This window comes from Ursus americanus, chromosome 19, assembly GCF_024610735.1.
Source record: "Ursus americanus isolate L20-20 chromosome 19, mUrsAme1.1.p, whole genome shotgun sequence".
NCBI lineage: Eukaryota > Metazoa > Chordata > Mammalia > Carnivora > Ursidae > Ursus > Ursus americanus.
The window spans coordinates 47,967,081-47,990,982 of NC_142145.1; the positions used below are offsets into that span (position 1 = coordinate 47,967,081).

General features: G+C 34.4%; 1 protein-coding gene across 5 annotated transcripts in view; it reads left to right on the plus strand.

Annotated features, from left to right (window-relative positions):
- The window catches only part of ROCK1 (Rho associated coiled-coil containing protein kinase 1), a 141,979-nt gene that overhangs the window by 64,909 nt on the left and 53,168 nt on the right, over positions 1 to 23,902 (plus strand). For 4 of the 5 annotated variants that reach the window (XM_045781949.2, XM_045781950.2, XM_087869939.1 and 1 more), the window contains 4 exons: positions 11,360 to 11,519; positions 15,023 to 15,083; positions 18,768 to 18,856; positions 21,071 to 21,119. In XM_045781949.2, coding sequence (XP_045637905.1) covers positions 11,360 to 11,519; positions 15,023 to 15,083; positions 18,768 to 18,856; positions 21,071 to 21,119 — 359 coding nt within the window. The remainder of the gene's footprint in view (positions 1 to 11,359; positions 11,520 to 15,022; positions 15,084 to 18,767; positions 18,857 to 21,070; positions 21,120 to 23,902) is intronic. The other variant, XM_045781951.2, reaches the window with a different exon arrangement.

Sequence of the window (23,902 nt, forward strand, 5' to 3'; positions counted from 1 at the left end):
CAACCAAACTTTTTGTTTAAAGAATTTCTATGATGAGGTAATTTTATCAGTATTATTGATATTTCTGTGTCTCTTTAAAATCTGTATATATCGTCTGTGATTTTGCTGTGCTGTACTTAGATTTAACATATTTATAAACGTCTTGATATCTTTTCCTAATCCTAATAGCTCCTATTTTATGGTTATTTTCAAAAAAAGAAGAAGGAAAGAAAAAAATTGAAGTCTGTAGAACTTACTGTTCTCTTCGTCCCCTTCCTTCTTCCTACCCTTTCTTCACTTCCCACCCCTAAAATACCAAGAATACTTTTATTGTTAACTGACCTCTCTGACCTAAGCTTTTAAAAATAATATAACAGTTATAATTCTTTTTAATTTTTTTTGACTCTCCAATTTTCTTTGGCAGAATTGCTTACCTTTTCCAAATAATAGTTCTTTTGGTATTTTACCACTTACATGTCTGTAAGTTACAATGGCAATTAATCTTCACCATCTGTTTCTTGGTGGTGTGGGAGCAGGGTACAAAATAGCTTGATTTGCGGCAGAATTTCCATGAGCTTCCTGATCTTATTCACTCTTAATTTAGAGGCACAAAGTATTAAGATTGTAAAATTACTTTTTATTCATTTGAAATAGAACTGAAGAAATGACAAGAATGAGATTAAAGATGACAGAAGAAATGAAAAGAGCTAAATAGGGGCGCCTGGGTGGCACAGCGGTTAAGCGTCTGCCTTCGGCTCAGGGTGTGATCCCAGAGTTCTGGGATCGAGCCCCACATCAGGCTCTTCTGCTATGAGCCTGCTTCTTCCTCTCCCACTCCCCCTGCTTGTGTTCCCTCTCTCGCTGGCTGTCTCTCTCTCTGTCGAATGAATAAATAAAATCTTTAAAAAAAAAAAAAAAGCTAAATAACCTGCTACGGGTCACTCTGCTAGCAAATGACAGTGTCAGGATTCAAATCTGTCTAACTCCAAAGCCTTAGGTCTTCTGGAATACCATGTGCCATTTAAGTAATACCAGTCAGTATTATACAAAGTAGATGTAGGGAATCAACAGTCCTGGCAGTTAAATTTGGGGGAAAATAAAATGATAGCATTTATTACATATAACAGATACATTATTAATAATACTATGTTAAATATAATGTGGTAATTTGCAAAATACTTTGTCATTCATGATCTCATTTGAGATAAGATATTGCCATTACCTAATCCACCTATAGCTGGTGGGAAAAGACACAAGATGATAACAGGAATAACTGTCAGCTCATGTGGTAAGTTTTCCATTTATTTAAAAACAAACAAAATTCATTGTTTGTAAGAGCATACAGGTTCTGTGAATTAATTAAGTCTGGTGGCCTCTCTTTTAGAGTTGTACATTTTCATGGCAGAAATGATCAGTGTAGGCTTCATAGATAAAGAATTTAGGGCCTAGCAAGTTTCAGGGTCATAGGAGTTTAGACTTTCTCAGTATTATGCTAGGGTCATGTTTTAAAAACATAAACTGAAAGAAAAATTATCTTTTTATTGCGGTAAAGTATATGTAACATAAAATTTACCATTTTAGCCATTTTTAACTATATAGCTCAGTGGCGTTAAGCACCTTCACATTGTTGTGCAGTCATTATTACTATCCATCTCCAGAACTTGCTTATCATCCCAGACTAAATTTCTTCACACATTAAACAATAGCTCTCCATTCTCCTTTAACCCCAGCCCCCAGTAGCCACTATTGTACTTTCTGTCTCTGTGAGTTTGTTCTGGTTACCTCAAATAAATGGAATCATGCAATATTTATCTTTTTGAAGTTGATGTATTTCACTTAGCTTGTCTTCAAGGTTCATCCATGTTATAGCACATGTCAGAATTTTGTTCCATTTTAAGGCTGAATAATATTTCACTGTGCATATATACCACATTTTTCAAAAATCTGTTCACATATTGACAGACACATGGAATGCTTGTACCTTTCAGCTATTGTGAATATGCTTTTGTGATCACTGGTGTACAAATAAATGTTAGAGTCATTTTTGTATGGTGTTAGATAGAGTCTATCTTCATTCTTTTGCATGTGGTTATCCAGTTTTCCTACTATGATTTGTTAAAACAACAACAACAAAAACAAAAACTCCTTTTTCATTAAGTGGTCTTGTACCCTTCTCAAATCATTTGACCATATGTGAGGCTTTTTTTCTGGGCTGTCTATGATACACCATTGAGCTGTCTGTCTTTATGCCAGTACTACACTGGTTTTGATTGCAATAGATTCGTAGTAGCCTTTGACATCAGAAAGTGTGCATCTTTCAGCTTTCTGCTTTTCCAGGATTGTTTTTGGCTGTTTGGGATCACTTGAGATTTCCGTATGAATTTTAAAGTGGGTTTTTTCCTTTGGAGATGTGTCATGATAAAAGTTGCTGTGGCCGATGTCAGAGAGGTTGCAGCCTATGTTCTCCTCTATGATTTTGATGGATTCCTGTCTCACATTGAGGTCTTTAATCCATTTGGAGTTTATCTTTGTGTATGGTGTGAGAGAGTGGTCAAGTTTCATTCTTTTGCATATAGCTGTCCAATTTTCCCAGCACCATTTATTGAAGAAACTGTCTTTTTTTCCACTGGATGTTTTTTCCTGCTTTGTCAAAGATTAGTTGCCCAAAGAGCCGAGGGTCCATTTCTGGGTTCTCTATTCTGTTCCACTGGTCTATATGTCTGTTTTTGTGCCAGTACCATGCTGTCTTTGTGATCACAGCTTTGTGGTATAGCTTGAAATCCGGCAACATGATGCCCCCAGCTTTGCTTTTCCTTTTCAACAATTCCTTGGTGATTCGGGGCCTTTTCTGGTTCTACACAAATTTAAGGGCCGTTTGTTCCAGTTCCTTGAAAAATGTCATTGGTATTTTGATCGGGATGGCATTGAAAGTGTAGATTGCTCTGGGTAGCATAGACATTTTAACTATGTTGTGGGACTTCATCAAGATAAAAAGCTTCTGCGCAGCCAAGGAAACAGTCAAAAAAACTAAGATGCAGCCCACGGAATGGGAGAAGGTATTTGCAAATGACACTACAGATAAAAGACTAGTATCCAAGATCTACAAAGAACTTCTCAGACTCAATACACATGAAACAAATAATCAAATAAAAAAATAGGCAGAAGATATGAACAGACACTTTTCCAGTGAAGACATACAAATGGCTAACAGACACATGAAAAAATGTTCAAAATCATTAGCCATCAGGGAAATTCAAACCAAAACCACCTTGAGATACCACCTTACACCAGTTAGAATGGCAAAAATTGACAAGGCAGGAAACAACAAATGTTGGAGAGGATGTGGAGAAAGGGGATCCCTCTTACACTGTTGGTGGGAATGCAAGTTGGTACAGCCACTTTGGAAAACAGTGTGGAGGTCCCTTAAAAAGTTAAAAATTGAGCTACCCTATGATCCAGCCATTGCACTACTGGGTATTTACCCCAAAGATACAGACATAGTGAAGAGAAGGGCCATATGCACCCCAATGTTCATAGCAGCATTGTCCACAATAGCTAAATTGTGGAAGGAGCCAAGATGCCCTTCAACAGATGACTGGATTAAGAAGATGTGGTCCATATATACAATGGAATATTACTCAGCTATCAGAAAGAACGATTACACAGCATTTGCAGCAACATGGACAGGACTGGAGGAGATTATGCTAAGTGAAATAAGTCAAGCAGAGAAAGACAATTATCGTATGGTTTCACTCCTTTATGGAACATAATAGGAAGATTGGCCGGTGAAGGAAGGGAAGAATGAAGGGGGGGGCGGTAAACAGAAGGGGGAATGAACCATGAGAGACTGTGGACTCTAGGAAACAAACTGAGGGCTATAGAGGGGAGGAGGGTGGGGGATTGGGATAGGCCTGTGATGGGTATTAAGGAGGGCACATATTGTATGGTGCACTGGGTGTTACACGCAAATAATGAATCATGGAACATTGCATCAAAAACTGGGGATGTACTGTATGGTGACTGATGTAACAAAATAAAAATTATTTTAAAAAATTTAAAAAAATAAAGTGGGTTTTTTCCATGTGTGTGATAAAGGACATTGGGGTCTTGGTAATGATTGCATTGGCTATGTTTCCAATGAGGATGCCTTTTGTTTCTTTTACTTGCCTAATTGCTCTGATTGGAATTTGTACTGCTGTGTTGAATAGCACTTGTGAGATGGAGTTCTTGTCTTGTTAACTTGATCATAGCAGGAAAGCTTTCAGTCTTTAACTAGTGAATATGACATTAGCTGTGGGTTTTTTATGTATGCCTTTTATCATGTTGAGGAAGTTTTCTCTTCCTTGTTGACTGAGTATTTTTATCATGAAAGGGTATTGAATTTTTTCAAATACTTTTCTGTGTTAATAGGCATGATCATATGGGTTTTCCTCCTAATTCTGGTAGTATGATATATTATACATTGACTTTCATATGGTGACCCACATTGGAATAAATCCCACTTGGTCATAGCATATAGTCCTTTTAATATGCTGCTACGTTCAACTTGCTAGTATTTTCTTGAAGATTTTTTCTGGAGGTATTGGGTGGGTGTGTATGTGTGTGTGTGGTCTTGATCCGGCTTTGGTGTCAGAATAATTCTGGCCTCATGGAATGAATTTGTATTCCTTCTATTTTTTGGAAGAGTTTTGAGAAGGATTGGCATTAAACCTTCTTCATATGTTTGGTAGAATTCAACTGTGAAACAATTTTGTCTTGAATTTTTTTTTTCTTTGTTGGGACATTTTTGATTATTGACTAAATCTCTTGTAGGTCTATTCAGATTTTCTTTTTCAAATAAGTTGATAGTTCATGTGTTTCACAGAACTTGTCATTTAATCTAGGTTATCTAATATGTTGATGTACAATTGTTTGTACTTTTTTCTTTTAAAGATTTATTTATTTGAGAGAGAGAGAGAGAATGCAAGCAGGAGGAGAGGGAGAGAGAGAGAATCTCCAGCAGACCCCCCTTCCCTCTCCCCCTGCTAGAGTGTGGAGCCAGATGCATGGCTTGTTGCCACAACCCTGAGATCACAACCCCACCCAAAATCAAGAGTCTGACACTCAAATGACTGAGCCACCCAGGCGCCCCTGTAGTTTTTCCTTTTATTGTTTTTATTTGTAGAAAGTCAATAGTTATATCCCCACTTTCATTTCTGATTTATTTGTCTTCTCTTTTTTCCTCTTAATCTAGTAAAAGATTTGTGAATTTTGTTGATCTTTTTAAAAAACTAATTATTGGTTTTGTTAATTTCACTATTAATTTTCTATTCTATAGTTTATCTGCACTCTAATCTCTATTGTTTCTTTCCTTATGGTAGCTCTGGGCTTAGTTTGCTCTTCTTTTTCTAGTTCCTTAGTGTGTCAGATGAGTTATTGATTTGAGATCTTTCTCTTTTTTTTAATGCAGGCATTTACAACTAAAATTTTTCTGAGTACTGCTGTCACTGAATCCCATAAGTTTTTGTTATGTTTTCATTTTCATTTGTCTCAAAGCATTTTCTCTAATCTCCCTTGTGATTTCTTCTTTGACTCATTGGTTTTTTTAAGAGTATGTTGTTTTCACCACTTTGACATCGGCCATAGCAACTTCTTACTAGATAGATCTCCAGAGGCAAGGGAAACAAAAGAAAAATGAACTATTGGGACTTCATCAAGATAAAAAGCTTCTGCACAGCAAAGGAAACAGTCAACAAAACTAAAAGGCAACCTTCAGAATGGGAGAAGATGTTTGCAAATCCGATAAAGTGTTAGTATCCAAAATCTATAAAGAAGTCACCAAACTCAACTCCCAAAAAATATAATCCAGTTAAGAAACAGGCAAAAGACATGAGTAGGCATTTTTCCAAAGAAGACATCTGGATGGCTAACAGACATGTGAACAGGTGCTTAATATCACTCATCATCAGGGAAATACAAATCAACTACAATGAGATACCGCTTGACACCTATCAGAATGGCAAAAATTAACAACACAGAAAACAACAGATGTTGGTGAGGGTGTGGAGAAAGGGAAACTATCTTACACTATTGGTGGGAATAATGCAAACTGGTGCAGCCACTCTGGAAAACAGTGTGAAGGTTCTGCAAACAGTTAAAAATAGAACCACTCTATGATCCAGCAATTGCAGTACTAGGTATTTACCCAAAGGATACAAAAATACTGACTCAAAGGGACACATGCACCCCGATGTTGATAGCAGCATTACCAACAATAGCCAGATTATGGAAACAGCCCGATGTCCATCAACTGATGAATGGATAAAGATGTGTGGTGTATGTATGCAGTGGAATATTACTTAGCCATACAAAAGAACAAAATCTTGCCATTTGCAATGAGATGGATGGAGCTAGAGTGTATTATGCTAAGTGAAATAAGTCAGAGAAAGACAAATATTGTAAGATTTAACTCGTATGTGGAATTTAAGAAACAAACAAAAGAAGAAAAAAAGAAATAAACCACAAAACAGACTGTTAACTATAGAGAACAAACTGATGGTTGGGGGTGGGGGGGTGGATTAAATGGATGATGGGCACTTGTGATGAGCACTGGGTGTTATATGTAAGTGATGAATCACTAAATTCTACTTCTACAACTAATATTACAGTATGTGTTAACTAACTGGAATTTAAATAAAAACTTGAAACAAACAAAAGAGTGTTATTTTCCAGGTATTCGTGAAACTTCCAATTTTCTTTCTATTGTTGATATCTTGTTTCATTCCATCATGGGCTGGAGAAGATACTTTGTATGATTTCAGTCTCTTTAAATTTATTGTTTTTTGGCCTAACATATAGTTTGTCCTGGAGAACGTCTCATGTGCAATGTGTATTCTGGTGGTGGTGGTGGATTGAGCTTTATATGTCTGTTATATCTAGTTGATTTATGATATTGTTCATGTCCTACATTTTCTTATCTTTTGTTTAGATGTTCTGTTCGTTTATTGAAAGTGGGTTATTGAAGACTCCAACCATTATTTTAGAACTATTTCTCCATTTATGTCATTTTTTATTATATATATTTTGGAGCTATGCTGTTCATGCATATATAATTGTTTTATCTTCTTGATGAATTGACCCTTTCATCAATATCATCAATATGTCCTGTTTTTCACTATTTTAACAGTCTTAAATGTCTATTTTGTCTGATATTAGTGTAGGCACCCCAGCTCTTTTTCCCATGGAGTATCTCTTTCAGTCTTTTAATGTATTTATGTCTGTAGATCTAAAGTGAGTCTCTGTGTACGGCATGTAATTGAATCAATTTTATTAATCCTTTCCTCCAGTCTCTACTTTTTTAGTGACTTTAATTCATTTAAATTTAAAGTGAATGCTATATATAAAGACTTCTGCCATTGTTCTGTTTTCTGTATTTTTTCTTTCTGTTCCTCAGCTCCTGCATTATTGCCACCTTTTTTGTTTACTGGATTATTTTATAATGTACTGTTTTGATTACCTCTTCAGTTCATTTTCTGTATATTAGTCATTTTCTTATTGTGATTATCCCAGGGATTACAGTTAGTATCCTAAGCTGTTAACAATCTAGGTTGAATTGATACGATTTACTGTCAGAAGCACATGAACAGGGACGCCTGGGTGGCTCAGTTGGTTAAGCACCTGCCTTCGGCTCAGGTCATCCCAGGGTCCTGGGATCGAGTGCTTCATCGGGCTCCTTGCTCAGTGGGGAGCCTGCTTCTCCCTCTGCCTGCTCTGCCTGCTGCTCCCCCTGCTTGTGCTCGCTCGCTCTCTCTGACAAGTAAATAAAAATCTTAAAAAAAAAAAAAAAAGCTGTTTCTCTGCAAATCCATTTTCTTCCTTTATGTTATTGTCACAAATTGCATCTTTATATATTCTGTGCTCATTAACATAAATGTATAATTGTTTTATGCATACTTCTTTTAAGCCATATAGGCGAAAAAGTGGATTTATAAAGCAAAAATACATAATGCTGGTTCTTATATTTACCTGTGAGTTACCTTTATTTTTTTGCAAAGCTTTGAGTTAGTGTCTGGTGTCCTTTCATTTCAGCCTTAAAAAACTAACAATTCTTGTAGGACAGGTTTACTAGCAACAATCTCTGATCTTTCCTTTACCTAGGGAATCTCTTTAATTTGTTCTTCATTTTTTAAGAATAATTTTGCCAGATGTAGAATTCTTGCTGAACTGTTGTTTCAGCACTTTAAATATGTTGTTCCATTGCCTTCTGGCCTTCGAAGTTTCTGCTTAGAAATAAGCTCTTAAGAGAGCCTGGGTGGCTCAGTTGGTTAAGCATCTGACTCTTGATCTCAGTGCAGGTCTTGATCTCAGGGTCATGAGTTCAAGTCCTGTGTTGGGCCCCATGCCGGGCGTGGATCCTATTTTTTTTTAAAAAAGAAGTAGGCTCTTAATCTTATCGAGGATTCCTTGTATATGTATGACAAGTCACTCTTCTATTGCTTCCAAGATTCTCTCTTCGTCTTTTCAAAGTTTATTATAACGTGTCATGGCATGGATCTGAATTTTTCTTACTTGGAGTTCATTGAGCTTCTTGGTTGTGTAGATTCATATGTTTCATCAGATTGGTTAGTTTGGAGCCATTATTTCTTTAATATTCTTTCTGTCCCTTACCCTACTTTCCTGGAACTTTCATAATGTGTATATTGGTATGCTTTTCTTTCTTTTCCTACACTTGATAATATTATTGGTCTTATTTAAGTTCATTGGTTCTTCTGCCTGCTCACATTTGCTGTTAAACCATCCCAGTGCATTTGTAGTTTTAGCTATTGCACTTTTCAGTGCCAGAATTTCTATTTCATTCCTTATTCTATCTCCTTATTGATTTGTTGTATTCGTTAAGATATCATACTCTTGGTTTCCTTTAGTTCTTTGTGCATAGTTCCTTTAGCTCTTTGAGCACATTAAAGACCGTTTAAAGTCTGTTTAGTAAATCTAATATCTGGGTTTCCTCAGTGATGTTGTCTGACATTTTCTTTATTCTCCATGAATAGTCTATACTTCTTCTGTTTCTTTACATGCTTTGTAATTTTTTTTTTTGAAAAATGGACATTTTGAACAGCATAATGTAATTCTGGAAATCAGATTTCCCCCTTCCCAGGTTTGCTCTTGTTGCTTATTATGGGCTTCAGTCATGCATTTGTTTAGTGACTTTTTCAAATTATTTTTACAAAGTCTGTATTCCTTGTCATGTGTCATTACTGAAGTCTGTTTTTCATTATTATGTCATTGGTCAGCCAGTGACAAAATGCCAAAATTTAGTAGCTTCTTTCTTTATTAAACATGCCCCTGCTTGTAAGTTTCTTCTTAGATTTCAGAGTTCTGAAAAAGTTGCTTCTGATAGTTTTTGCCAGCATAATGGCTACTTCAGTGAAAAGGTGGCTTCTTAGAGCTTTCTACTCTGCTATCTTTTTTTTTTTTTTACATCAGTTAGATTCTTTTTTATGGAACATGATTCCTATATTACTGGTAACTTATGGAAAGGTAAATTTTTATAAGTGGACTACTCTATATATCAGTGATAGCTCTGGAAAGCTGTCTTTATCCTTATTTTTATTTAGTTCTGATGTGACTGTATGGTATTCTATAAAACCTAAATGTCTTACTTTAAATATAGATGAAGTATTACTTTTATAATTCTCCCAGGACTTCCCCTACTTGTATCACAGAATTTAAACAGAATTTGTCTCATTTTAAAACTACTCTGAAATGGTATGTAATCTATAAAAAGACTAGATTCATCTGAAACAGCAAGAGAAAAATTCACCAAACTTGCTATGCTTCCTTTTAAAATCAATCTTATATGATAATTTTAAAGTAGGGTTTTTTTAGCCAGAACACTAGACCAGATAAATCTTTTTTGTGTGGGCTATTCTGAACTTTCTTGGATGTTTAGCAGTATCCCTGGTCTTTACCCACTAGATGCCACTAGCACACCTCCCTTAGTTATGACAGCCAAAAATGTATTCAGTCATTGCTACATGTCCCCCAGGGGAGCAAAATTGTTTTAAAATTGAGAACCACTGTTTTAAAGTAGAATTTATGCCAAGACCATAATTTATTTACTTCACAAGGAGAGACAACTCCCCCCCCCACCCTCATTTTATAAATTAGGCAATTAGTAGTATTAGGAAGCTGGAACTGTCCAGTCAGGCAGTTCTCCTGGTCATTAAGAGAGAATGGTGGAAAAGATCTTTTGTCATTCATTGTTAGTTAGTATTATAGCTGCTTTGGGTTAAATGTGTTGTTTCATTCCCAAATTTCACTATATAATTCACTGTATCTGAGATGCACAACAATAGTCATTTCTTGTCTGGAAACCCAGATGATACAATAGAAAAAATTATTCCTTTATATAAGAGATTAATACCATGAAACCAAGTTAGTTATTTTTTGTTGCTCATATTCATCTTTTTCTTTGAGGCAGTATGATATGATTGTATCTAAAATAATTATTCAGTATTTTGTTGATATTTCTATATGTTTTCTTAATACTGCTGTATCTTTAAACTGAAACAGTTTTTCTAAAATGTTTTTTTAGATGACTCTCTGTAGCATATTTAAGCTCCAAAATAAGATAGTAATATTACTTTCAAGTGGTATTTTCTCCCATATTATGAAGATTTAAGCATTGTCATATATGGCTTTATTTAATTAAGTGTATATAAGCCACCAAGTTTTAACTCTTGAAAATTGTGTCCATGTTTTATATCTCTGCCCTCTTTTCCTAACAGCCATTTCATAAATACCTCACTGAGTCATCACTTAATGACTTGATTCAGGGAAGGTAGCTAGTCTGAAAGTACAATTCAAAATACATTGCTCCTTGTGACTTAATATTATAGAGATATTGAATTGGGGGGTGAATATAAACCATCTTTTATACCAAATTGTTCTATCCAGGGCTATGAAGACATAACCTTGATTTCTAGTTTGCTGTACAGCAGATTAACAAATAAAATATTGTATTTGAAACCAATTAACTTTGAATCTTTGAGTACAATTTAGTATGCTATGGTTTCTGAAAAGTCTTTTCTATAGTCCTAACTGCTTTTGCATATTTTATATTATATATTCTAAAACAAACCTTAATACTTGTAATACTCAAGCGAAGTATAGATGATAATTATAGGTGATTTTGAAGGTAATTGTTTCATAGAATTATAATGATCAATATCAGTTGATTAATAATCCTAATAAAATTGACTAAAATAGGATTCAGCCCTTTGGAATTTGTAGTTTGCAACCTATTTATATGTAAGACACTTAGTAGTTGGTATGGAATCTTTGCTTTACCTTATTTTCATATTAAATTTGAAGGAACTACTAATTTTGTTTCCATTTTTAGCTGTAGCACCAGTTGTACCTGATTTAAGTAGTGACATTGATACAAGTAATTTTGATGACTTGGAAGAAGATAAAGGAGATGAAGAAACATTCCCCATACCTAAAGCTTTTGTTGGCAATCAATTACCTTTTGTAGGATTTACATATTATAGCAATCGTAGGTGAGTATGTTAAGCATTGATTTTAGGGGTAGGTAAAATTTTGTTGTGGTCTCTTATTTTCTTAGGGATATCTAAAAATCACTTCAAGAAATTTAGTGGTATATTAAGAGATATCTTAATATGCTATTTTTCAGTGATGCATGATATTTGTATTATTCCATATTTCATTTCTTTTAGACTAATCCATGATCAAGATACTGTGTTTCAGAAATTGTTTGCTGAGTGATGCACTATATGTGTTCAAGTTACAGGAATTAATAAATAAAAAGATTCTTTTAATACTAATATTTTGGTTAATCTCATTACCCCAAAAGCTCTGGTTTTATAATACATTTTGGAACAACAAATAGTTTTCTAGCATTACCATCACTATATTGATGTTACAAAGGCCTATAATTTTAGTAATGCAAAAATTAAGTGATTCCTCACCAAAAATCACTAAATGAATTTACCATGTTCTTACAGCATGTAAGACCTTGTGACCTGGGCATATAACTTTAACCTTTTATGCCTCCATTTCCTCAAAAAGAGGGATGATGATGATAATAATACTTGTCTCATAGGATTATTGTAAGGGTTAGTTAAATCAAAACAGTAGAACATTTAGAACATTAGCACCGAGTTAATGTTAGTTGTTATTAGTATAAGCTAATGTTAGCTTTAGTCTTCAAATGGACTTGAGATATAAATTAAACAATTAACATTATTTCAGTATGCTGAGCATTCATTCATTCATTCATTCATTCTTTCAGCAAACATGTTTGCCAACTTATTTTTTGTCAGGTATATACTAAGCACCAAGGTGCAGGGAGAAAGATGAATAAAACATGGTTAGTACCTTCTCTTAAGATCCTCATATCCTAGTGAGGAAATGGATATATTTAAACTGAAACATTTTGTCATTTTAGTCAAAACTTTTTTTATAAGAGCCTATTCAGGTCAAGTTTAGAAAACAGGAATGCAATTTAATCCTGCCTTAGGAAATTTCTCCATTAATCCAGCTATAAGACAGTACTGAATACTTTTTGTTGCATTAAGTGTTACAGGTAGTACTTGACTTTTGACTCTTAGTAAAGTCCAGTGTTTTAATCCTTTCCCCCCCAACACCCAGGAAGATAATATTGTAGTTATTTTATATTGAGGTACAGTGACAAGTTTCAAAGTGGTTTTTGCTAAAAAAATTTCTTTCTTTCTTCCTTTCTTCCTTTCTTCCTTTCCTTTCCTTTTCCTTCCTTCCTTCCTTCCTTCCTTTTTTCCTATTTTTGTCAGTTATTCTCTGGCTTGGTTTCTGAAGCACTTGAAATGTTGATATAAACAACTCGCAGTCTTTTTGGATTTTCTGTAGTTCAGAGCAGTTAATGACTTTATTTAGGTTTATCTATACAAAAGTAATCTTGAATTAAACATTATATATACTATTTGTAGTACATTGTCATGTACTTGATTATGTTCTCTGGTTTTTCCTTGCATCTATATGATGCATATCCCAAACTAATTTCTAAGTTTGTCAAAAGTAGAAATTGCACTCTGTTCTTCAGTACCACCGTCTTATTGAATAACATAGTGTTGTTTAGTAATTGCCTATTATGTGAATGGTTGAAGGTGTGGTTGATCTTCAAGAATCAGCAAAATACTGGTAGCCTTATGATAATATGTAAGTATAATTTTGAGTTACTGGCGGGAAATAGAAAACTTCTGAAATTCTTACTCCTGAAATCCAAGCATACTTTCAATTACCAAGGGTAGAGATCTTTATTGCTGAAATATAGCTAAATGAAGAATGATTTTTAATAGTTTAAAGGTTAAACTTTTAGCTACATTTGTAATAATCTAAAACCTCTCATAAAAAGTTACCTAAATGACCAGATTCTACATGAAGGCAGCAATATAATATATAAAATAACTTTGAAAGAAAAAAGAAGAAAAAAGTAGAAGAATGAATGGATGTGTACAAGTGGTGTCCTTAGATTTCCAGTGCTGCATTCAGAGAAAGTTATATTATTAACTTTGAGAGGCCAAATATTAACTTCAGTTTATATAGCATATTACAATTTAGAAGATATCTTAGGATCAAATGGTCTGTTTTCCTATCTAATTTAGATTCCACTGGCGTAGCTGTATGCTTTTATTTATATTACATGATGTGGAATCTCACATTGAATTTCTGAGACACTCAGTAGTTAATGGAATAAAGTTGTACTAAATCTAGAATTTGTCATTTGTTATACGGGACCTTTTTTCTACAAACCTGCTACTTAATGCTTATTACTGCCTCCTGATTATTGGATTCTCTAGTTGATCTGAATAATTTTCCAAGGAAAACATAAAAAGTGACATATTTTCCTGTTTTTGTTTTGTTTTAGAGCACTGTTATGTGTGTTTAATGGTACTTTAAGAAACTCCTTTTTTTTTTTTTACTATTAATGAGTGTAATGAATTCATATGTAATGAATATGTAGCTGATAACAGCTGCCCTATAACAGCAATGACGTGTATAGTAGCTATTTGATATCTTTTTGAGGGTGTTCTGATGAAACAAGGTGGTGCCTGTAGTAGTGGTGATAGTAGAAGTATTAATAGTGGTAGTTGTAGCATGTTAGAGGCAGTAGTAGAGGCAGCTGTAGTACCTTACCTTTATATAACATTTGAGAGCTTAGAAAATTATTTTCATATGATCTGTTTAGATGTGTTTGATAATCTCATGTCTAAAGAAGACTTCTAAAGGTCACTACTATCTTATATGTAATTCTAACTTTATAGTGAATTTAAAGAAAGAACTCTATAAGCCTTGCAGTCTCAAAAGATTAGCAAGATATCACCAGAACTTTCAAAAACTCTTTTTTCCCAGAAAGGCAATATCATTCTTGGCTGAAGAATAATTGGGGCAGAGAGAGAAGTTGTGCTCGTGTCTTTATAAGTCAACAATTCCTTATCCCCAATCCCTAATCTAAAAATCTCTAAAAACTGGGGCACCTGGGTGGCTCAGTCAGTTAAGTGTCCGACTCTTGATTTCAGCTCAGGTCATGATCTCAGGGTTGTGAGTTCAAGCCCTGTGTTGGGCTCAACGCTGGGCATGGAGCCTACTTAAAAAATAAAAAAATAAAACCATGAAGCTCTAAAAACTGAAAGCATTTTAGTGATTTGTTTGGTGGCAGAAACTTCCATAACCTGCTCTCGTGGCCAAAAAACCTAATCTGAACTAACTCGAGACTATTTATGGTTTTTATTTATCCTACTTGATATGAATATTTATATGTTTTGCTGCAGGAATAGTAAGGTATATGACTACAGAGTGCTGCTTCTGACCTAACTGGGGGTTTCATTTAACATATGTATCACTTTTGTAGTATATTTCTAAAATAAAGAATTATGAACTTGTACTCAATTTTTAAAAAGCATACCAAGTACAATACTGAACAAAAAAAAATAGGCATGTAGTATATACTACTGAATATTGAAAAGTTCTGTGTTTTTTTTACTTTTAAAAACTCTTTTCCTCTCAGATACTTATCTTCAGCAAATCCTAATGATAACCGAAGTAGCCCCAATGTGGATAAAAGCTTGGTAGGTATTTTCTTACTATTTTTTAGAAAGTTGTTCTGTGGATGGTTATTTTGTGTACATGATATTAAGTAAGCATGTATTGCTTCTGAATGTGTAGTTAGCGAACTTAAATTTTGATAGCACTTTTTACTTACGGTCTCCTTCCAACTTGATTTCTTGCCTGAATATCGAGTGGAATATTTTATGTGGAGGTAATTAATAAACTATAAATTGCTACACATATTGACAGTGGCAGTCTTTCTAATCTTTGGAATTAGGAATTTATGATAAATCAGTTTGTCAATAAGGGTCTTGGCAGGAAAACAGATAACACATTCAGAAGACTTAAAAGAGAGTTTTGTGTGTTAAAATACACATAACATAAAATTTAATTTTTAAGTGTACAGTTCAGTGTCATGAATCACCTTCACGTTGTTATGTAACTACCACCGTCTATCTCCAGAACGTTTTCTTCATCCCACACTAAAACCTTGTGCACATTAAACTCTCTGTTCTACTCCCTGCAGCCCTGAGTAACCACTATCCTACTTTCTCTGTCTCTATGAATCTGACTATGCTAGGTACCTCATGTAAGTGGAATCATTCAATCATTCACTTTTTGTGATTGGTTTATTTCACTTAGCCATAATATCCTCAGGATTTCTCCATGTTGTAACATGTATCAGAATTTGATTCCTTTTTAAGACTGAATATATTCTAGTATATGAATATATCACATTTTGTTCGTTCATTAAGAGAGTTTAGTGAAAGGGCTATTTAGCAGGGTCAAAGGGAGCAACAAGTAAAGGGTGTAAAGCATCCGTGATTAGCAAGAGGGGGAAGCTTTTGTCTGAAGGGACAAAGAGAGACAAGTATTGTTACCACAGCTCAGAAAAGCCTACCATCATCAAAGGGAACATAGAATATAGAACACTGCTAGCACCACAGTATGGCAATGAAAGGGTGGGGAGAATGAATACTTTCTTTCTCCCACCTTCTGATTTCCTGTTGGTGTCTCCCATATGTTAAAACAGACTCTAAAATCACAGGACAATAGAATCCAGGTAATGCAATCTGTAGATTACAAGGCAAAAGTAGGTCAGAGGATGGATATCATGGCTAGAAAGGAGAGGGAGCAAATGGAAGAATAACCAGTACAGTCAGCATCATCCAATTTGTCCACTGAAAATTACTGTTGTAAGTAAATATTAGAGACGAGTCCTTTTTATTGTCCTTATAGCTCATGTTCATGAGACAGAGATTTAAAAAAAAAAATCTTACTTAGATTTCAGAAGGTCCTTTTGGGTTGACCAGGACTTTTCTTAAAAATATTAGACATAATTGTGGTGCTTGGCTGGTTCAGTTGGTAGAGTGTGAGACTCTCTATCTCCAGATTGTGAGTTCAAGCCCCATGTTGGGCATAGAGCTTACTTAAAAAATACATTAGAAAAAATTATTTGGCCATCCTTGGAGCATTCTTTGAACTCTTGTATTGTAGGAGACTAGGTAGCAATCATTTTTAAAAAGCTGATGTAATTCTTTCTCCTTGATACTTTTACTCTTAAATTAAGAGAACATGCAATGTTAAGGGAGAGTGGAAAAAAGGAGAATGGAGGACCTGTTAGCTGTTTGGACCATCTCTCTCTTTTAAATTCTCATCTCATCAGAGCTGTTTCCCAAGTTACATAGTTAACAGGGGCTCAGAAATCTTGAAAGAACCTTTGACCTAGGGAAGGTGATGATAAGGAGCTGCTACAGCCCACCTCTCACCATATTACTTATCTGTAGGATTAGTGGTACACAGGACTTTAAAAAATATTTAGTGGAATCATGTTTTCTTTGGGCTAATCTTGTTCGGTGGTCATCACCAGAAGTTCCTGTTACTGGCTGCTGCTACCTTTTATCTTTTGTTCTGGTAAGGTCACAGAGGAAGTAGAAAACTTTGTCTCTACTGTTTCTGGTAACATAGAGATAAATAGAAAAGTCAGTTAATTTAATTTTCAACTCTTCCTTTAAAGCCTTCCAGCGGAGATGCTAATGCACAGCTTTGCAGTTGACAAGTAGAATGAATAATTTTCAATCCTATCTTAATTTTCTTTTTTGCTGCAAATGACACTGATTAATCCCTCCTCCTTGGAACTTCCATAACTCTTTCTTGTTCCCATTATTTCCTTCTGTCTTTCTTCCCACTACTTTAGATTTTATTTTCAGTCCCTTTTGCAGGATCTCTTCCCCCTTCCTCTTCTTCCCTCCCCTTATTCCTTCTCTCCCCTTTAGTTGTTAAATGTTTCTCAAGATGATGCTGGTCTTTGCTTTCTGCTCATTTTCTATAGGTAATTCTTGTGTATGTGCAGCTTGCTCCTCTAAACTCCAGACCTGGATCTCTTCCCTCTCCCTCTCTCTCTCTGACTGGATTTCTCTTCTTGTGTATCTCTCAGACATCTCAACCTAGGCCAGAGCTAAACTCATAGTTCTCTCTGTGTCTCCTCCCCAGCAGTTCTTATTGTGTTCCCTGTCTTTTGTATGGTACTCTGTTCTTTTCTTCTTTCCTTTTCCTTCCTTCCTTCCGGCCTTCCTTTTTTTTTCTTTCTACCTTTCTTTCTTTTTTCTTATGTTGACATTTTTTTTCATAATCCTACTTTGATGTTTAAAAATTATGTATTAATGAAGTATAGTTGACATACAATGATACATTAGCTCCAGGTATACAACGTAGTGACTTGACAATTCTGTACAGTTCACTACAATAAATGTAGTTACCACTGTCACTATACATTATTATTACTATAATGTTATTGACTATATTCCCTATGCTGCACTTTTTTATCTCTTTTCTTATTTCTAGTCAGTTTTTAGGCTACAAATTCTGCCTTCTGACTGACACAGTTATCCATTTCCTCTTCTTTATTCCTGTATCCTCTGCCTCCTATCAAACCTATATACTCGCCTGAACTGTCTCAAAAGCCTGTTAACTGGTGACTTTGATTAGAATTTGGCTGCCCTCTACTCTGTTCACTTTGCTGTTACTGAAGTGATGTTTCTAAAATGCCAATACTATGCTGTTTCCCTTTTTAAAATGCTTATAGGTTAAAGTCCCTAACTGCTTTTTTTGCATATACAAGATTTTATGAGACTCATTCTGTTACGTTTTGTGCTCTGCCTATACTTGATTTCTTTCCATTTACAAAATATATTTTGTTCTGCTTCTCTACTTTTGGACTTAGTCATTCTGGCTAAAATGCCTTTTTTCTATTCATCTTGTAGGTCTGATCTCAAACATTACCTTTTCCTGGCAGAATTAGATGTGACCCCTTCCCTCCTTCAGAGCACCTCATATATAACCTTATCATCACCACATTATATTGTAATATTTGTGTGTATGTCTTTGGATTATCATAGGTTCTTTTCACCCTCATATTCCTCTGTGCCTCTCTGTTTAATTCTTAGCTTCATGAGCACAGGGACCAAATCTTCTTAATTTTTTATATTACTAATGCCTACCACAGTGCCTGACACATTTCTAGGTGTTGAAAAAAATGCCTGTTAAGTTAATAGTAATTTCAGATAGAAAGGAAAAGGGTAAGATTGAACCAAGCAACTCCCTCTTGAACAAGTGTAGAATGGTAACGTAAACTTGTTATTTTTAAGTTCTCTATGAGTATTTTTAGTAGGATGAGTTTTGTTCTGTTTTGTTTTTAATTAAAGCAGGAAAATTTGCAAAAAACAATTTATAAGCTGGAAGAACAGCTGCATAATGAAATGCAATTAAAAGATGAAATGGAGCAGAAGTGCAGGTGAGAATGTACTTTATATGTTTTTAACATTAAAAATTGTATAGCACATACCTATTTTAAAACTTGCCCTCTATAGAACACTTGAATAGTAATTGGAAATAAGTTGGAGATATAAAGGTTGCTGCTTATATACATTCAGTGAAGACTGTCTTGGCTAGAATTGGAAAGTAATATTGGCATTAGTTATAGACATATTGTCCTCAGAATATTTAAAGTGCATTTGCTCCTGGCAGTCTTTATTAAAAAATTCTAATGCTGATTCACTTAGTGCCTGATTTATTACTTTTCTCTGCCATTTAATTAGCTGACTGAAAGATCAAATTAGTTTACATTAAATAAGGTGCTTTCTAAAATATAAATGTTATTAAATGTTAAAATTCATTAAATCTAATAAGAATCTGTATATTTATGAAATATATGATGATCAAAATTATTTGAAATAACCTAGCACAATGTTAAGTTACTTATTAACTACAAACAATGACTTTATTTTTTTTGTGTATGGTATTGAATAAATGAAATACAGAGGTAATGCAGAGATTAAGTATTCAACAAATGAAATAGAGAAAACTGGTAATTTTGTGATTGGGCCAAAGAGGAAACAAGTAAAATTCTCATTGCATACCATTCCTGAGAGATTAAATACATAAATATATAGTACAAACTTTTTTCAGAAAAACACTTATATATAAGCAAATAATTAACTGATCCCAGGATTTGGAAAGAGTTTCTAAGTATGAAATATGGAAATAAGGGGAGGAAATGGAAATAAGTATGTTGAGAAGTTTCTTCATCCAAAATTAAACTGGCATTAGTGGCAGTATAGGGTATCAATTTGAGGGAAAAGTAGGAATGATCAAAGTGGCCTGTAGTGATAAGAAAGTGTTGGGGCAGAAGGGAAGCCTGAGATGGGGCTGGGAAGGTTGAGAGAATCTAAGTCATAGAGGACTTTGTTTTTGACAAGCTAAGGAATTTGGAATTTATCCTAACGATGATGGAAGAACATTGAAAGTTTAATTAAACTAAGTAAAAAACTGATAAAATTTGCTTTTTAAAAAGAACTCTGGTTGGTTGGCAGCACTTGACGTGTTTATTCAACTAAATGGGAATGAGGGAGGAAGATGAGTCAAGGATGATTCCTAGGTTATGTCCTTTCTTAGGAACACCTAGAGTAAAAACAAATTGGTATTATGGGTAAGGGTGTGGAGCAGAGGAAATAACATTTTGGGCATGCTGAGTGAGGTATTTGATGAAGCAGCCACGTGAAACGTTGTACATGCAGATTTGAAGCTTAGGGTTATGTTCAGAGCCAAAGAAAACAAATTGTGATGCAGATAATACACTTTCAATTTATCTCAACTTTTGACTAGGTTGTTCTGTGGTACATTTACTCAGTTATATATATGCCACCTTGCCCTTCATTATTTAATCTTGTATAAAGTTTAAATAGCTAATTTTTATTTATTAGCAAGTATTACATGAGGGAGTTCAGGGATCCTTAACCTGGAATCCATAGACTCCCCCAGAGGGTCCATGGATGGAATTCAAGGTTCTAAAACTTGAATGAGAAAAAGTAAGTGTTTTCCATAACTTATAATGAAAATTCAGCATTTCCTTCCACTATGAACAAAAACAATAATCTACATTTATTAGCAGTAGCTGTTTTTTAATACTAATAGATACCATAAATATTTTCATGTACTATAGTTGTTATCTCTAAATATCATTTGTGCTTATCACTACTTTGAAATTACTACCACTAGATCTTACGGTTTAATGTATTAATAAAGAAGCACACATATTACTGAAACATACATTTTATTTATTTATTTATTTGTTTATTTATTTATTGGGGGGAGAGAGAGAGAGAGCGTGTGTGTGTACACACAGGCGAATGTTGGGGGGGGATCTTAAGCAGGAGCCTGACACAGGGCTCAGCCTCACGACCCTGAGTTCATGACTTGAGCCAAAATCAAAAGTCAGATGCTTAACCCACTGAGCCACCCAGTCATCCCCATCCATTTAAAGATTTTTAAGACTGAATTTTAATCTATTTTTGGCTTTTTTAGCAGTCACCAGACTGCTAAAGGAATCCACAGCACCAAAAAATGTTAAGACAACTTAGTTAAATGGAAAAGTAATGAATGTGGTGTTCCACCACTGGACAATAAAAAATAAACATATTTCTAACCTGTGCTGCTTTTGTTTTTACAGAACTTCAAACATAAAACTAGACAAGATAATGAAAGAATTGGATGAAGAGGTACTTTTTGTTTTCTAATCAGAAGTTTTTCTTTTTGAGAGTTTTTTCCTTTTTCTTTTCTAAGAAAATTGCATTTGAACTTTATAGGTTGAAATACAGAACAGAGTCAAAGAACTAAGATGAAGGCCTTACTTAGGAGCTGCAGGTTCAAGTGATACAGATTAGATTATACTTCAGTTTCCTTTGTGTATGTACTTTTATTCTAGAACCATGTTGAAATTTTAGTACATAAATTTCATTTCAGTTGTTCTTAACATTTGAAAAGTGAGAAAGGAGCAAGAGAATCAAATGGGATCTGGAACTACAGCAGAAAGAGACACCTAGGAAAGAGGAAAGAGTACAATTTTAAATTATAAAAAAAGTCCTTTTTAAAAGGACTGACATTAACGTAATTTTATGTGATCAAATGGGAAATGTATTAATTTTAGAATTACTCATGTTTTCCATGGTCACCTAGCAAGACGCTTTTATTAGGGAAACATTTCATGATTCAGATGTTTGTTTGCAAATATATAATACATTGTCTTCCTTTTGATCAGCTTATAACATCTTTCCTCTATGTGTATGAAGAGTACCCCAAAAAGAAATATACTTTCTATAACCTTATTGATTTCTTCCTTTTTTTTTTTTGGACTTGATCTTTCTAGTGGTTTTGTGCTATCTTAATTTTCTCTGTTCTTAAGGAATAGTATTTGTCAATGGCTTGTTTTTTGTTTTTTTCATTTGTAGCTTTGGTTATGCATATACATATAATACATACATATACATATATACATACACGTGTGATACAAATATTTATAATATTTCACCAACTTGTCATTGGTCAATGTGTACTTAGCACTATTTATTTAGCTCTAAGTATGTAAGAAATCCATTTTGCAAATCCTCAGCTTTGGATATTGCATTTCTAAAAAACAAAATTCTTGTATGCTAGATTTAAGATCAGTCCACAAAGAAGACATAGCATTCATAAATTTATATCCACCAAATGTCAGAGCTACAAAATATGTGAAATAAAAGCTGATAAAACTGAAAAGATAGACAAATCCATAATTATTGTTGGAGACTCCGATATCACTCTATAGACAGAAAATCCGCAAACATACAGGAAAACTCAACCACACCATCAACCAACAAGATCTTTTTAACAGTTCTAGAACCCTGCATCCAATAACAGCAAAATATACATTCTTTTCGAGCACTCAAGGAATACATACCAACATAGACCATATCCTGAACAAGCTTCTACAAATTTAAAAAAAAAAAATTAAAATCATAGTAGAGTGTGTTCTCTAACCAAAATGTAATCAAACTAGAATGACATAACAGATACCAGGCAAATCTGCAAACACAGGGAAACTAAACAACACAGTTCTAAATAATCCATAGGTCAAAGAGTAAGTCTTAAGGGGAATGAAAGAATATGTTGAAATATTAATTATGTCTCATAAAGTTTATGTTTGTTTGTTTTTAAGATTTATTTGTTTATTTGAGAGAGAAGGCATGAGCAGGAGGAGGGGCAGAGGGAGAGGGAGAGAAGCAGACTGAGCCACCCAGATGCCCCCTCATAAAGTTAAAGAGTATGGCTTATAAAAAAGAATGAAATCTTGCCATTTGCAACAACATAGATGGTCCCAGAGGGTTTTATGCTAAGTGAAATAAGGCAGACAGAGAAAGACAGGTACTTTATAATTTCACTTATATGTGGAATCTAGAAAATAAAACAAACCCAGACTCTTAAATACAGAGGACAAACTGATGGTTGCTGGGGATATGGATGAAGTAGTAGGTGAAGAGGAATAAGCAGTACAAACTTCCAGTTATAAAATAAGTAAGTCATGAAGATAAAATATATGGCATAGGGAATATAGCCAATAATATTGTAATAACGTTGTATGGTGACTACACTTACATGGTGAGCATTGAGAACTATCAAATTGCTGTGTTGTACACCTGAAACTAACATAACATTGTGTGTCAGCTATACCTCAATAATAAAATAAGTTATGGTTTTTCATCTTTAAAAAAATACTTGAACAATGAAAATAAAACATCAGAATTTGTGGGATGGAGCTGACATAGTGCCTAAGGGAAATTTATACACTAAAGACACACATTAAAAAAGATGAAAAATCTCAAATCAGTCATCTAAGCTCCTACCTCAAGAACTTGGAAGAGCAAAATAAACCCAAAGCAAGAAGAAGGAAGGTGAAATATAAGAGTGGAGATCAATGGAATTGAAAATAAAAACAATAGAGAAAAATCAATGAAAACAAAAAGCCAGCTGTTTAGAAAATTGACAGACCTCTAGCAAGATTGATAAAGGGAAAAGAGAACACAAATGACCAGTATCAGGAATAAAACAGGGTAGGTGTATCACTAGAGTCCCTACAGGTAATCAAAATGATACTCAAATAATCCTAAACAATTAAGTGTGAAATTTAGGTAAAATGGACTAGTTCCTCCAAAAGTACAAACTACCACAACTCTCACAATGTGAAATAGATTATTTGAATAGCCCTATGTAGCTATTAAAGTGAATTCATAATTTAAAAGTTTCCCAATAAGTAGGGGTGCCTAGGTGGCTCAGTTGGTTAAGCATCCAACTCTTGGTTTTGGCTCGCGTAGTGATCTCACGGGTTGTGGGATTGAGCTCCACCTGGGGCTCCAAGCTCAGTGGGGAGTCTGCTGGAAGATTCCTTTTGCCTCTCCCTGCCCAGGTCACACGCATGCACTCTCTCTCTCTTTCTCTCTCAAATAAGTCTTTAAAAAAAATAAAAATA